We start from the raw sequence: 16,488 nt of genomic DNA, 5'->3' as shown, positions 1-16,488 counted from the left end.
CAACATTTAGAAGGTTTGGGAAAAACAAGGCTGTAATTTTTTTAGCATGATATGTCGTGATGCTGAATGCAGTTTAATAAAGTAAACCAATTTAAATATAGATTTCAAATCCTTTTTTCTTTCCTACAGGATTAGATCAAAAACTAAATGTGTTGTAAATAAAGGATACATCAAAATAAAATATTCTTTTACAGCAAGGCTCATCTGGCTTGTCTTTAATTGTTAAAACTAAAATGCTCCCTCATTCTAAACAAAAACACTTATCTGAGTCATGCATTGAGGCGCTGAAGTGATAGACACGCTCTGGTTCAGGTGAGCCCTGAACCATCCCATAGTTACGCTGCTAGGCCGCGGCCTCTGGGAGACTCCCCCGACACATCGCACACATCTCTCTTCTGTCTTCCTCTGTCTTCTCCTCTCTTTCTCTTCTTGTATCACATGACTGCATGTCATTAACTGTGTGTCTCTCCCCTGTAGTCTGTACTTTTCCTCCCCGTCCTCATTCTGCAGGTGTCTGTGACGCCTGAGCTGCAGGATCCAGATCTGCCACTGCTACTCATTACTCATCATCATCATCATGGTGGGTTACTCTCTATAATATTGTAAGGTCTTGACCTTACTCTGTAAAGTGTATTGAGATAATGATTAGGAGCTATAGAACTAAAATTGAAAATAAAAATTGAATAGCAATAACAGTTTTTTTTTCTAGAGAACTGAGATCTAATGAGAATATAAATCAGTTTCCAATAAATGAGGAAAAAGTGTTGGATTACAGGGTTATAAATGTGTACTGAGGCTTTGCCACAGCCTCTGCAGGAAGCCCGTTTCTTCTTCTCTGTCTAATTCTTTCCTCCAGTTGGATCAATTACTTGCCCTGCAATCAATGAACTGCATTAACTCCTTGAATTATTGTTAATCTTCAGTTTTGGTTTATATTTTTGAGCAACAAATTTTGTATGTTTCACTCTACCACTCCCCTCTCTCCTCCTGTCTCACAGCAGTGCCACTGCCAATGTTATAATTAGTTGTGCTGCGGTATGCCATTTACATAAAGGTACACAATTACCTGTTCTCTGTCAGATTAAACACACACTATAGACGCCTCTGTCTCAGCTTGCAGCTTCCAGATAATGCAGCTGCAATATCAACTTAAAAAAAAAAACAGTAGCTGTGCCATCAGTGTGATTAAAGCCTATAATGCAAGTTTCCTCAAAAGCAAGTGCCAACTGTGACCCCCTCTTCAGTGTTTGTGCTTAAAAAATAAGCACAAACATGTTCTCCTGCTGCAAATTGTCAACAAATCTGTGTTGGGTAACTGACTCTTGTGTGGAAGATAATACAGTTGCCTGTGAAAATAGACCAGTAAAAATAGATTTTTGCATTCTGTGCAGCAGTGCTGCATCGCACCTTCACAAATGGAGCAGGCTCAGCGGAGCAGATTTTGTTGATCACAATGGCAGCGTACCCCATTACTTTAAGTACTACAATCTACAATGCTGACAGCTGTAACAGGGTGCTATGTGCACCTTTGTGTGCGCTGGGTTACTTCAGTATAGGAAAGTATGAGAGTACTACCGTGGCTTGGAAACATCTTTTTTTCAGAGGTCTTTATCTCACCATCTGTGCAAACCTAGACTTGCATTGCATTGCCTAATAGCCCCCTCAGAACCTTTGTGTGGCAAAACCCAAGGGACAGCATTACTGAACACTATTCACTAAACATAGATCTCTATCTGTCAGTACTTTAGTTTCAACACATCACTGAGTATGCAAATATACATAATACATTTGCTCGAACTAATCAATTGTTATTGTGTATAGATACAAAATAAATGATGGTTACTCCTCACTACAATGTGTCCTATTTATATGTCTCTGAAAAATGCAGCCTCTAGGGGGGCACAAGCCAGTGTCCTTCTTCTGCCGGTCCCAAGCCCAGATAAAAGCAGAGGCTTGTGGCAGGAAGGGCATCCGATGTAAAAACCTATGCCAAATTGAAGATGCGAATCACAAAAGACAATAACCTTATACCGGATCAGTCGAAGTCCAGGTTAACAACAACCGCCATCAGTGCTGTAGTTCTACAGGGTGCCGCTTGTCCTGTTTTTTTGTTTTGTGTGCTGTCTAACTGGAGACTGCAAACTGAATTGCCCTATTTGGGATAAAAATAATGTTGTTTGATTGATTGATTGGAAGTTGGACTACTATTTATATAGGGTTAGGTGGAGTCAGATGATTCGCTGTGGCCACCCCTTAAGGGAACAACTGAAAGGAAAAGAAGAAGTTATGTCTTTAGAACACCTTTCTCTTCTCCCAACCTCCCCCTTCACACCTTTTTTTTCAAGACGAGGCGGAGGGGAGAGAGGGGGTTTCTTTCTGCAAAACCATGTCATCGATCTCAATTCAAACCCCTGCTCATTATTTTGTGCTTAACCCCCATTTCCTCTCACCCATCAACCTCACACATCACCTTGTTCCTGGATGTTCATTTAACACCCCACCACCTGTCATTACCTCACTCAGAAATTCAAAATTGTGCATATACAATGGGGCACATTTTTTACAGGTGAAAGTAATTCTATTTATAATGTGTGGGTTCGTAAACTGCCACATTTATCACAATGACTGTAAAATGTTGAGCGCAAAGAGCTTTGCAAGAAAGAAATGAACAGGTTTGATTTTTCAGATCTGGTATGAGAATAAGACTGTTACACATCTGAATGAGTGTTCACACTTCAACTCTGAAGTGAGCATTGAGAAGTGTGGCATGGATTGACACCCAGATTAAAGCTGTTATGTGATCTTCGTGATTGAATAACTATCACTCGCGTGTCAGAATATTACCACAAATAAAAATGTTACCTTTCATGGTTTCAAATTCAACCCACACCTCACTTTAAAAGTGTGCCAGTGAAATCATCAAGGGCTCACATCATAAAATTTATCCACTCTCATCATCCATCATGTAATCCCTCTTGGCCTCAGATCACTGGACTGTGGTTACCTCACTGTCCAGAGAATCACAAAATCTGCAGCCGGCAGAGTGTTTTCCTTCTCCAGAATCAACCAGCCCCTCTTGCGATAAAGGGGGCAGTGACTGTGAAAACCTTCAAATTGAAACTCATAGCCTATCTATTCTCATTGTCACATGACCGAAATTAGCACCGTCTAGTTTTCTGGCAGCACTGTCTACTCCTACCTCAGATTAGACAGTTGCAATGCACAAACAGCTCAGGAGGAATCCAGTGCTACCTCCTCCATTCCTGATTCCTCCACCACCACCACACTCAGTCACCCTGCTATCTGTGTGACTGTCCATTTGGCTCACTGCTCACTTTATGTGCTGTTTCTAACTGGAAGTGGATCAAGGTCATGATGCTGGTGAGCCCTTCTCTGTACCAGTGTCCATTTCACCCTCTCCGTTCCATCAGCCATGTAGCTGACCTACCAGGGTCAGCTGTAGGGTTCTTCTTTAACTTGACTTGCTAAACGTTTCGTCTTTACCTGACTTGAGAGCAGTTGTGAGCAGTGAGGACAGTAGGTGGCAATGTCACAGTTGGTCATGCCAAGCATTGATGTTCATCCAACTCTTTGATCTGCAGCAAGATATCCAGACAGCTACTTGTCAGGTTGCCATGGGATCTGGTATATATAGGCCCAAGTGGATGTATGTTATGATTGAGTCAAAGAGCTCATTAGCTACTCACTGGTGAGATAAACAGGCTCTTTGTGTGCCTCATATTTGAATTGATAAATGAACTAATCAAGTAATCGTTTATATATATTTTTAGGTCGTTAGAAGCAATAATCTAATAAGTATATACAGTAAAAACATTAAATATAATTTTTCAGCATTGACACATGGTCCTTGAAATGAGGCTGATAGCAGTAAATAGGCAGTATATTTCTCGTAAAGCATTTGATAAGCAGATGTTTGTGTGGTGGGGAGCAGCTTGTGCAAATCCGGCTTCTCTGGGGTTTTCAACCAGTACACAGTTTGAGCCCAAATTGCACTCGCCTGACTTAGTGGGGCCACCATCAGTCTGGAGAGGTACATCAGTCATCCCGTCCAGTAGCCTACAAAGCTTTTTTCCTCCCCACTGTAAACTAAAACAACCAGGCTATCTAATATCTGGGCCCCACAGTGGTCAGGCCCCTGCTAAATGACAGTATGCAGATGTTGGCTCAGCTGACTACAGATTCAGATTTAAACATACTATATAATTGCTTTTCTATTTATAAAACAAAATTGCTCTGTCATTGAGATCTGAATTTTGTATCTTTCTGGGGGTCTCTGTGCTTGGAATCACTATGATAATGTAAGTCTTGGCCAGTCATGATTTATGAATTTTGTTTGTCTTTACCTAAACAATGTATGTAGCTGAAGATCATACTAACCAAACTTTGCCGTAATCTTTTCACCATTGTATACACTTCTATCTGAACATATTATTGGATCTAGTGACTGACTGAACTGAACTTAGATCACAGCTCCTAGTATGGTCATGAAAAACCCAAAGCAAACCTTTGGTGATCCTGGGAATAAAAATTCCTTTGCAACAGGGGTATGCCCCAGAGGGAAAAGTCAACATAAACACAGAATGTAAAAGAATCCATGCTTATACTACAGTACAGTCTGTGTTTCAGTTCCACAGCAAGAGGAGGTTCAGTGGATTATATACTGTACATACATGCGTTCAGTTACCTACAGTATCTATTGGTCATTAACTTAAATATCAGAACATGTTGTGAGACACAGTATGCTGTGTCATCAACTCAAGATCACATATTAAGATTACGTATTAAAACATCATTAAGACTCACCCCCTGTGATGATAAATTCCCATTTGAGACAGCCTGTACAGTATATAATGTTGTTTTGATCTCTCAACTCCTTTAGGGACCAATCAGTCAAGTGTTGACTGTGAGATGCAGCAATAAAATGATATATAGGTTCATATGCCGTCACTTCAAAACCAGATTAGTCTTGTGTTTATAGTTGGGTCGAGACTGCAATAAATAAGGCCACAAGGAACAAATTACTTAATTATATGGGTACATAAACTGAAAACACGCTCTATTATTATCGTTTTTGGTCATTCTTCCAGTACAGTCCCACAAAATATCTGTTATATATCTTTTCACATCCTAATCTTGCATTCATTCTACATGCAACATACTAAGACGATTTGAGATAGATATACTCTCAATATCTGTTGATGTAAAATAAGCTTGTCAAAAATATCTGAAAATGTGGGGAAGAATGTGATCTCAGTTGCTTTGACTATGGCATGACTATTGCTGACAGATGGACTGATTTGAGTATTTCTGAAAAGCCTCATCTCCTGGGATTTTCTCTAGTCTTTGGAGTTCATTGAGTATGGTGCAGAAAAGAAAACATCAAGAGCAGCGAGTAGCTCTGTGGAAAGAAACACACTATTGATGAGAAATGTCAGAGGACAATGGCTAGACTGGTTGGACATAAACAACGAGGCTAAGGAAACTCAGATAACCACTCTTTACGACTGTGGTGGGTAGAACATGTTAAACCACGAGGCAGATGAGGTACAACAGCAGAAGACACATCAGACTTCACTCTTGTCAGCCAAGAACAGAAACCTGAGGCTGCAGTGGGAACAGTTTCATCACCACCAGACAGTTCAGGACTTGAAAAAACATAGCTTGGTTGGATGAATGATTTCTGCTGAGGCACGCAGATGGTAGGGTCAGAATTTGGCATCAATCCATGGACCTAAAGTTCCTTGTGCCAACAATCCAGTGTAGTGGTGGTAGTGTAATGGTGTGGGAAATGATTTCTTGGCATGTTTAATACAAATCAATCACCCAATGAATGCCACAGCTATCTGAATGTTTTTGCTGACCATGTGCATCCCTTTATGGCCACAATTTAACATCTTGCAATGGCTTCTGTCAGCAGGATAATGCACCATGTCACAAAACAAAAAGTCCTTGAGCTACAACTGTATAGCTGGTGGCAATAGTTGGGTTACAGAAGCAAAGTGGTACAAGCCAAAGGGTTAGAACAAGAAGGAACTTCATAAAGCCTTTTGTTATAACTATCTTCTTATGGGAACAGAGAGGTCTTTGCACTGGTCATGCCAGCTATGACCTGCCTGATTTGACACTTTATGGTCTTGTGGGTGGGAAGTTGCAGAGACTGGGTGATTCCATGAGGCTTATGAGGCTGTGAGGATGAACTGTGAATGTCTCTTTCCTCAAGGTCTCCAACTCCCTCATCAAGGGGTGTTTTTCCTGCCCACTGGGTGCAGTGGGGGACAGGCAGTGCCAATGTGCCCATACAGGAGGCCCAGATGTGGAGGTCTCGTACTTGGAACAGAGACCAAGACTGTGTTAGGCCAGGGATTTTATTTTGCTATGAACCGACATAATACATAGATATTAAAATATTTTTATGTTGCACAATAGACTTTTATGTGCATCACACATTGCTCGTTGTATGTTATTGCTGTTATGGGAACAGCTTGGGTACATCCAAAATAGAGGTGCAGCTTGAATGTTTTTCTTCTGCATGCACCAGGGGGTACATGCTCCAGGGGTCAAGGAGCCTGAGCAGGCCATGTTTGAAAAGCTTTCATGGCAGCAACCAAAGAAGCTACTGGTGCACACCAGTAATGGAGGAAGCTGTTGAGCTGAAGAAAGAGCCCTTACAGGGTTAGTTGGCTCAGGGGACTCCCAGCAGACACAGACAGTGACTGCAGCTTCTATGGGGACGAGAAGCTCCAACTGTCAGGGTATCACACTGCTCAGCCTCCGTTGAAAAGCTTATTTCTAGGTGCTGGGGTGCAAGCTGTTGCTGACTGAGTTCTAAGATTCAGGAAGAACAATGTTGTTAAGCCCTAGTTGTGGAAGAGTGGATTAGCTCTTTAAGGATGGTGGGAAGGTAATGGAAATTTGCTGTTTGTCTTGTTACCATGCTCCTGGGTTATTTTGTAGGACCTACTGTGGTTGTTTGGGATCAGGGGTTGCGGTGCCAGGGTTACATCCTGATTATTTTCAAGGTACTAGGTGGTGTGCTAAGTGTTCAGCATGGGGGTCTCAGGATTATGCATACAGATGCCTACTGTGCTGATTCAGAGCTGAATATAAAGTGCAGGGATGAGAATCAGCCATCTGAAAAATCATTAGTTTACTTTATTCATGTTGGAAGTGAGTCACTCTCATAAGTGAAGCTGTTGAAGTATCCCTGGGTCTCGTTCATGAATGGATCTAAGAGGAAACACAAAATTAACAGCAGATTGGTTCTAAATTATCAGTGATGTTGAAATGATGTGCAAGAGGGACCTTTCTTTCTTTCGACTCTCACCTATGTTCACAACACAAAAGACATTTAAATGTGTGTTCAGTCTATGTTATATGACATTAAATTGAATTCATGCAGGTTTGGATAAACACATTCTTCCCAAGGTTGTAACCTAGAATATTTCAAACATGATGAATAAGCTCTATATTTATGTGTTAATTTTAATGGCACTCAGTGAAAAAGAACTGATTATGTTTACTAATTATCTTTTGTCTCTTTGTTCTCTTTCTATTAATGTGGGCAGATATAGATCCATCACATCTGTGCACCACATCGCTTTGTGTTTGAAATTATAAAGTTTAAAATGATAAGAGTTTAAGATAAAAAGAATTCCATCATGTTTAGTTACGTTTAGATGCCAGATCTGAGAGTAGCAGTGCCCTGCCTGTCTGAATGTTTCAACCAGTGCCCTGAGAACTCCATCTTTGTATTTCTAATACACTTTAATGGATCAGATGTGTGTGTGTGTGTGTGTGTGATGTGTTACCTGGACCTCTTCTCTTGTTGTGTGGATGTTTTAGTGATTTAGAGATGCCTCACGCCACCCTCTATATCGGCTTGGAAAATGTGCCTAGTATTTCATTTTTCATTAGTGAGAGGTTGGCAAAGTCATCATCACAGCTTGGGAACCCCATTATATTTTATAATGCTTTTTTTTTTTTGTGCAAGGACTAAAAATTGGATATTTTCCCACTATTGGGAATTCATGTCTCATAAGTTCATCTTTTCAAAACCTGTAACTTGTTCTACTTCCTGTTTGACCAGCGAGGAAGTTTTGGATGTACTATAAAAGCAACAGAGACAAACTCTGTCATTTTGATGCACTGTTTGGTAGGCGACTGCAGATGGGACAGACAGCAAATGAAGAAGTGGCACTAATAGGCTATTGATTTTCTTCCGGGGAGTGAACAAGACCGGCACCACCAGACCAGCTCCATCCGCGTGACCAACTCTCCAGGTCGGCTGCCCCGGGGGAGGCATCGCTCTTTCCTTCTCTCCTCCTCCATCAAACCACATTGCTCCATGCATCAGAAGTGCAGGTGAAGAATCACCTGGCATGGTGGTGGGAGGGGGCCTTTGGGAGTGTGTGTGTGTGTGTGTGGGGGGGGGGTATGAGATATAGCATAGTAGCCTACAGAAAGGGGAATAATTAACCAGTGCAGAGTTTTGAAAATAGAACAAGAAAATGCTTTTAAAGTTTTATCAAAATGTGTCCCAGGACGTCCCCATCCATTGCACACACCATTCACTACTACACTAACACTACACACACACACACACACACACACACAACATCCTCGCCACTCCTGCAGTACAACACAGCTTTAAATATACTAAGCGCGCTGCTGAGTTTTTTTTTCTCCCCTATTAGCTTCAAGTGAATTGAAAGAGGTGAAACACTAGAGATTTATTATTAGTCGGAGCAGGATTTATCAAAATTGCGAATTAAACGAATATGATAAATAGTACCCTCCCTCCCTTGCATCTCATTAAGTGAGTCCCGTTGTAGCTGCTATAGGTGAAGCTGCCTCTCTCTGCCATACTGAAGCAGGTGTCCAACATGGCGAACGCTCGCAGTGGCTCTCTCGCGACTATTCTCTTTTTATTCTTGTTTCAAGCGGCTCTTCAAAAAGGTAGGACTTTTCCTTTTATATTAAGACGGAATACACACTTTGCTCTGTGAATTACATGTATGTAGACGCCGGTGTGTGTGAATGTGTGTTTATCAGTGTGCTGGGGAGAAATGTTTTAACGTGCGCGGCAGAGCATTAGGATGAATGATGTTGTTCAGCAAGTAGGAAAAAGCTAACTGTCGGTAAAGTTGAGATAGTGAATGGTAAACGGCAGATTTATGTTTCTGCCCCGTGTGTGTTAACGGGCGTTACAGATACGCTGCCTGAGAATACATGAGTTTTGTCAGCTCACAATTGTAAATGGCTTTGTCACTACACAGCTGGCAACTCTTATATATTGCCAATTTCGGTTGTGTTAAAGCGGATAGTGTGGTTTTCTGTGGTCCACGGGGACACGGAGAGACACGGTGGACACGCTTAGGGAGATGTTTGTGTGGTCGGGCTGCTAACTTGGTTACTTTTGTGGCGTGTTGTTTCGAAACGGAGCCAGGACTGCTGTAAATCTCAGGAAACAGCGGTGCGTTAAATTGGAATGCATCCCTGACAGCGTGCGGGTCGAGGAAACGCTACAGCGAACCCGCTTCAAGACTATGTAAATGTAACATGGCATCACAAAGTCGAAAATGTAGTAGAACATAACTGGGGAGCTACCGGCGAGACTGTGCCAGTGTTTAAATTCGGCGCAAGGATAACACACCAGTAAGCAGTTATCCCTCATTAAACCTCAGTTTTTTGAGAATCCGTCCGCCGCCACATTTCATTAGGAAGCCCTGAGAAACGCGGGCGAAGCCGTTGTAAAAGTTGAAATGCCAGTATTTAAAAGACTGCACGGTGTTCTGGATGTATGCCGAAGTGAAACACATTACACGCTCATTCGCGTCATGTGTCCAGTTGCCTTATGATACACATATTTACTCGGTGGTAGACGGGGAAAGATTAAATTGCGTGAGTTTCCAATTGCGCTCCGGGCGGTGTTTTCATAATATCGTGACTGGATATGCAGTAGCATCATACAACATCAAAGGTTAGCAAGGGTGTAATAAGGGTGTAATAGTGTGAGTCAGATGGTTTCAAGAAGCGGATAGGTTACAGATAAAGAAATGAGAAAAAAAGCTGGTGAGGGTGAAAACTGCGACACTATTTTTCTACGCGTTTGGCTCAGAAACAGCCTGGTGATGTTGTTGTGAGTGGTGTTGGTTGAGTTGGCGGGCTGCGGAACAAGCACACACGCTTATTTAGCACACCGAGACGGGATAAAGTGCCCCGTTACATATTGTCAGTGTGTGCGCTCTTTGTTCAGTCGGGAACCGCTGAGAAATGCTCTTTCGTTTCGGGGGTTATTTATCTTTGCGCACTGATACGATAAGGACGTATAGAAATAGGCGACTAGTCGGGGGCAGTGCTGCACCCCCCCTCCACGGCACGCACATGCTGCTAGACACTGGAGATGCTTTCAGTTAGCTTCCACAATTATATAACTGCTTAAACTACAGGTTTGAGATTGTTTTTGTTTTTTTTTCATCACTCTTGCTGCGCTGCCTCTTTCTCTTGTTGTAGCAGAGAAGTCGGCGCCGTCATGAACGATTACAAACTTCAAGTTATTCAGTGCAAAGCTGCTCACCGCAAGAATATAAACCTTTTTTATGCTGAGTTTGAGCTTCTAATGGTGAGAATGACAGGGAGGCAGATGTCGACGTTTGTCACATTGTGGATTATCCACCAGGCTTAATCCATTATAACGTTTTATCCATTAAAATGGACGCTCTGTCTGATAATGTTTTTTTTTTTTTTAAATTTATTTCTTCCCCTCTATGCGTCAAGTCAGTTAAAGTGTCGTATAAGCATCGCAAACTAAACAAGGCTCTGCTGCTCTATCTCTATGGACACTGGACAGTGCTTTACCTTGCATGGAAATGGCTCCACTGATTTTAAACAAAGCTCTGGGTGCTTGCACAAAGCATATCAATTATTTACCTCTAGCGCATAGTAGGCTCACATTGTGCTAAGCATTGCTTATTTGTATTTCCCTCCATACAAATAAATGGAAGTTGGTGCTATCAGGGTGAAAATTGCTGTGCAGTCAGGAGAGAAGGGAGCATTAATTAATTTCACCCCAACTGTAAGTTCCATTTTGGCAGACAGACTCGGCTCATACTGTCGTCAAATCACACAAGTGCTCCAAATTAAATGGATTTATGAGAAAGCATTCACAGTTCACTGCTTTTGACTGCCATCACTCTTGTTTCAGAGGGCTCAGGGTGGATATAGTGCACCTCCAGAGATAACGTTCATCCCTTGGAAATAAGGCAATAAGTGATGTGTGGGTTTTTTTGTGTGTCAGTCTTTGGTACATGCAAATGACTCAAACAGGAAGTAGTAAATTATCATGCATAAGGTATGAGTTGTGCTCATTGTACTTCATCTGCACCTTTTTATTTAGTGAAAGAGCAATTGGTTGTGATGGCATTGACATGACAAGCTCTATTTTTAGGCCACAGAGGAATCAAAAGTCACGTTTCATTGTGGTAATTGGATACACAAGAACATTATTATCTAGGTGTCAAGATAAATACACAAAGGAATGTTTTGGTATTGCATTTATTTTTGTATCTTTATTTGGCTCCTATTAAAAATTGGCTTTGCTTGTGACATTGATGTGTTGCATTTAGACACTCTGCCTATTCTGTAATGAATTCTTGATTTATAGAGCTGCATGTTAAGTTTTTAATTAAACTTAATTTACTGTTGCTCTCAAACAGTGACGGCATTTTCCTGTTGGTTTTAATATTTAATGTTCAGTATATTGTTTGAGAAGATGGAAGAAATGAGTGATAATGATGCTGCTGTGAATTGATTTAAAATGCTACATATCCTGTGGTAAATTTACTCATGGTGGTATGTCATTTAGTCATCATCATTCACTCACTCTGTGGTTTTGTATCGTAATATTTAGTAAGTGCAATACAGATTATGCACTTAGCGCACCGGAGGCGTGGCTCTTTACAGGTGTTATTACAGAGTGCTAGCACAGCATGGTCTGACCACAAGCTTGCTGAGACTTGAAATCTTGGTTGGGCAATCTATCAGGTATAGTGCGAAGCCTTCATATTTCTGATGTTATGTAATGGTATTCTAGTGCAGGTGAGAAAGTGTTTATGTGTGCGCCTGCAGGAAAAAAAATGTTAACATGACATCATGACAGGTTGATAAATGTCGGTATGGTAAGTGTATAGATGACTTAAACATTGTCAGTAGTTTTTTTTTTACATGCTTCCTATTGTATGCATTTGGATGCTAGGATGCTGATTTATGTTTCTTATCAATGTTTCATGTTGCATTGGATTAAAGCATCTCACATCTGTTGCATACAGATTTAGGCTTTGCCAGAGGAACCAACATATTTCTCACTGAAAGACATTATGAAACTTTATCTTTCTTGTCCTCTGCATGCAAATGATAGTCATGCTGTCCTCAGACAATGAACAGGAGTAAGTAGATCCCATTGGAACTTATTACTTTGTAGTGGCTCAGCATGTGTTGAGTTAATCCATCTGTTTTTTTCTGGCAGCGTTGTTGTACCAAAGCCTAAATTAACCCGTAGCTGGAAACATTTTGTACATTATTGGCTTTAGTTTACAGCCTGAAGGTGATGACTGGATGGAGGATTATTCTAAACTCTGTCAATATCAGGGATGTCATGTGATATGAATTAGAGAAAAGCAATTTGACGGCAAATCTATGGTGGTGAACCTGGAGAAATATTTTTTTCAGTGTGCATTTTACCTTCAATATATAACAGATCTTTGATGCGATTGTTTTCATCCACCCCTTACCATGTGACAGCTCATTTAAGATCTGATCTCCGTGCTTCTCGCTTCTCCCTCGCCACCTTTGTGCTTGTTGTTGTGCTCTTCACTTGAGATTTGTTGTTGCCCTCAGAAACTGCGTTCAATCTGGCCACAGTGTTTTTCAGGAAGTGACACTTTTCTATGAAGTCTCCACTCCATGGGGTCTTGAAGGCAAGAAAATGAGAAGCCTGATTCTCAGCTGTAAACATCAGCTTTGTTTACCAGATATTGAGCAAGCTGGTCTCGTATCAGTGTAGATAACAACCGCTTCACTTCTGATCTCAAGTAAAAATGTTGCGCGATTTGAACAAAATGCATAGTAGCACTATCAAAAATACAGTGACTACACGGCATTCCCACATAAAATTGCCTAAAATTTCAAGTGGCTAAAAGGATTTTTCAAATTAATTGCCCCATCGGGAGAAACATACCAATTTTGGTACTTGTATTCTCACTTGAAAGACTATTACAGTTATCTGCTGTGCTAACAGTGTTGTTGACTGAAGGAGCTGATATGCAGCAGACTTTATAATGTCATACCTGTTGTATAATTGATCAACATTTCCGTCATCTTTCCTGTGTGAAGCCCTGAAGCTGAAATTATTCTAATTAAGACTGACGCTAATACTTTTATTTACAAAATTCATTTGATAAATAATGAAACTAAATCTTATGAGTTCATTACCAAGTTGCTTGTTTTGTTAGATCATCACCCGAAACCTAACCACGATTTTTGGATCAACACTGAACGAGACCAGAGTGAAGCAGGAAATCCTTACATCACTGATTAGATTCAACCTGGACCGGTACTTCATTAAGTCGACATTCTATTAATAGCGTACTTATTAAATTAGTCATTTATGCCTCTCTTGGTAGTATAATGTGAAATGAAACAATTACACGTTGAGTATATTCATGCATTGCTTCATTTTAATAAGAAGTGCTTTAGTGCCATTGTCCAGTAGTAGTCCACTGTTCAGAGACGGTTGTAGCATTAGCTGCCTGGAGAGTGCACCCTTATGAATGCAGTATGTGAACCAGTCCTGTTTTTGTTAATGAAATTGAGAGATTCATTCTCTTTTTCTTTTGAAACAGACCCTGCTTTAATTCAGCATTTACTTTAGACCTCATTTAATCACTATTTTCTGCCACAAATCACAGTCATCTGATTTCTAAAGAGTCTCTGTTACATGACAGTTAGAATAGATGATGTATATTGTGTTAATGAGCCCTACTAGTGCTCATTTGGCTGCAGTTTTAGTGTCCTGTAATGATGGACGTGCTGCTTCCAGACAAATAACCAACTTAAAAGTTTATTTCCTTCCTTTGAAAACTGTTTGACATGGAAATTGCCACTTTCAATTTTTACCTTTAAGTGGCACAAAACATTGATGGACAGCTGGAGTTCCAAAGAGAACCTCTATCAGAGGGAGGCGAGCTGTGGTGCAGCGTGGTTTGGCTCCGAGTCAAGCCAGTAGGAGCCCTGCTGATGGAAAACAGGTGCGGAAATGGACTTGTTCTCCGTCCGTACCCCACAGCAGTCTCCCTACTTGTAATGAAGAACAATGGCTGTGTTCCTGAAGGGAGGGGACCCCGAGTGACCCTCCCCCTCCCCCTCCCCCTCTGCCCCCCCAGTCTACAGTTAGTCTGCTGGCAGACCAACAGATGACGGGGCTGGGTTGCATCTGGCCTCTGTGCACTTAGTGTAATCAAAGAGAAAAAAAAGGTTTATGGCCTACTTGTTAGTGAGCCGCCGACTGATGGGATGTCAAGTAAGCATGCTCGGATTCCAAATCTCTTGGGGGTTGGTGGGGGGGAGGGGTTGCGCTGGTGGGCGTGGGCAGCAATCTGCCGTTGTGAAAGCAGCCCACTGACAGAGGTATCAAATTAGACGGTTCTGTGCTGTGGAACAAGTGAAATGAGTCAAATTCAGCAGACATTTGAATATTTATGATATTTACATAACGGTGATGCACAAAAGGCCGCTGAGGTGAATGCAAATATTTTCTGAACATCACTCGTAGGAGTCCCGTCCGACTGAGTCCTCAAGCTCCTCGCGCTGAAAACAAATGCTGACGAGCTTAAGAAATCAGAAAATCACTAGAGAAAGAGTGAGGATGAGAGTCTACGGAGCTGAAGCATTACAAGGCTGTGATGCATTTAGTCAGGGATTAAAGTGGAAATGTCATGTACACACTACTTTTTCACTTTATGTCACAACCAGCTTTACTTGCTAATTCCAGTTTAAAGGGGAGCACTACCAACATTACCACCAAAGATGTATTTAGTTGTTATGGTTGCTGTTACTCAGACGGTGAAAACATTTGTACAATGTCTTTGCCTTGCCTGGGCCGGAAGGCCACAGATTTATAACAGACTGCCTGTGGGACATGGAGCTTTACCCATACTAAAGACTGAAAGTCTGGGTATCTCCGCCTGTACTCTCACTGAGTGTTGTGGTTTTTAGTTTCCCAAACCAAAGAAAAGAAACAAAGTGTTTTTTTTATTTTCATGTACTAGTTTACGTGCACAAGATTCATTTCAGCTCAGTGGGAGGGTCTGCTGTCATTTATGGCCATATTTCTCTTTCATCAGCTTTCTCTTTTACTGTGTTTGTGTCTCAGCCCCTCCCCCCACATACAGCAGAGACAGGTTGATAACTTGTTACGTTAAGTAGAAGCTTTGGCTTTCTAACAAATATTACATAATTGCCTCTGAAACCACAGACAGACAGACAGACAGACAGACAGACAGACAGACAGACAGACAGACAGACAGACAGACAGACAGACAGACAGACAGACAGACAGACAGACAGTCAGGCCAAGATATCAGGGTGGTGAGGATGCAAGCAGCTCTGCTGCTGATGGCAGGGAAGACAGTCCCGAGAGCAGCACAGTGCTCCTGCTGTTACAGCTACAAAGAGAAGCCGACATCAGGGTAAAAAATTGGCATTTCATCGGCAGGCTGTCAACTGGAAACACGCTGTAGCATCTACAGAAAGATCCATCTTAACTGAAAAGTGTTTTCACTCTCACAGAGAAACAATGACACAAAAAACTCTGGCCTTTTATTGTGAAGCACAAGAAGGAGACCTGGCAACATTAGGGCACAGCCTCGGGCAGGTGGATCTGCCTCGTGCATCTGACACATGGAATCTGTCCTGACCAAACACTGACAGCTGGGATAACACCCAAACACACAGACAGACAGACAGACAGATAGACAGGCACACAAACATACACACACAATCACATTGGAGGACAAGACTGGGTCAAAACCTTGTATAGCTGGACCACAGATGCTGCTCAGTATGGGAAATTGAGGGTGTGGTTGAAAACGCCTCTCTCCTCCTCTCTGTGCTCACAGACAGTATTTTTAATAAAACTGAATTCCCAGTAAAGCTGCTCTCATTTACATGTTTTTCCGTGTCTGGTGTCAGACAACGGAACATGTTTAATACAGTGAGTGAAACATGGCCCACTAAGACTACATGTTAACCAGCACTCACTTCCAAGCCTTTTTTCAAGCTGCTGCTCTGCACTGCCGAAATCCTGATTTTATAACCACATACCGTATACTGCTGGCTGAATGCATGCTTGATTAAACTGTTTTGCAGTTGTTTGTAACAGTCCCCATGCCATAAATTCTTAATACTGGCCTG

At 41.6% G+C, this 16,488-nt stretch overlaps 1 protein-coding gene across 6 annotated transcripts in view; it reads left to right on the top strand.

Annotated features, from left to right (window-relative positions):
* Nucleotides 1–8,703: 8,703 nt before the first annotated feature.
* cadm1a (cell adhesion molecule 1a) overlaps nucleotides 8,704–16,488 on the top strand; it is a 382,219-nt gene continuing 374,434 nt past the window's right edge. For 2 of the 6 annotated variants that reach the window (XM_085798377.1, XM_085798372.1), the window contains exon 1: nucleotides 8,742–8,976. In XM_085798377.1, coding sequence (XP_085654503.1) covers nucleotides 8,904–8,976 — 73 coding nt within the window. In that variant the 5' untranslated portion in view covers nucleotides 8,742–8,903. Of the gene's footprint in view, nucleotides 8,977–16,488 lie in introns of all 6 variants that reach the window. The other 4 variants (XM_085798374.1, XM_085798378.1, XM_085798376.1 and 1 more) reach the window with 4 other exon arrangements.

Source organism: Trachurus japonicus, chromosome 14 (genome assembly GCF_045865225.1).
Source record: "Trachurus japonicus isolate A0001 chromosome 14, Traja_1.0".
NCBI lineage: Eukaryota > Metazoa > Chordata > Actinopteri > Carangiformes > Carangidae > Trachurus > Trachurus japonicus.
This window is presented reverse-complemented; position numbering and strand designations above follow the sequence as displayed.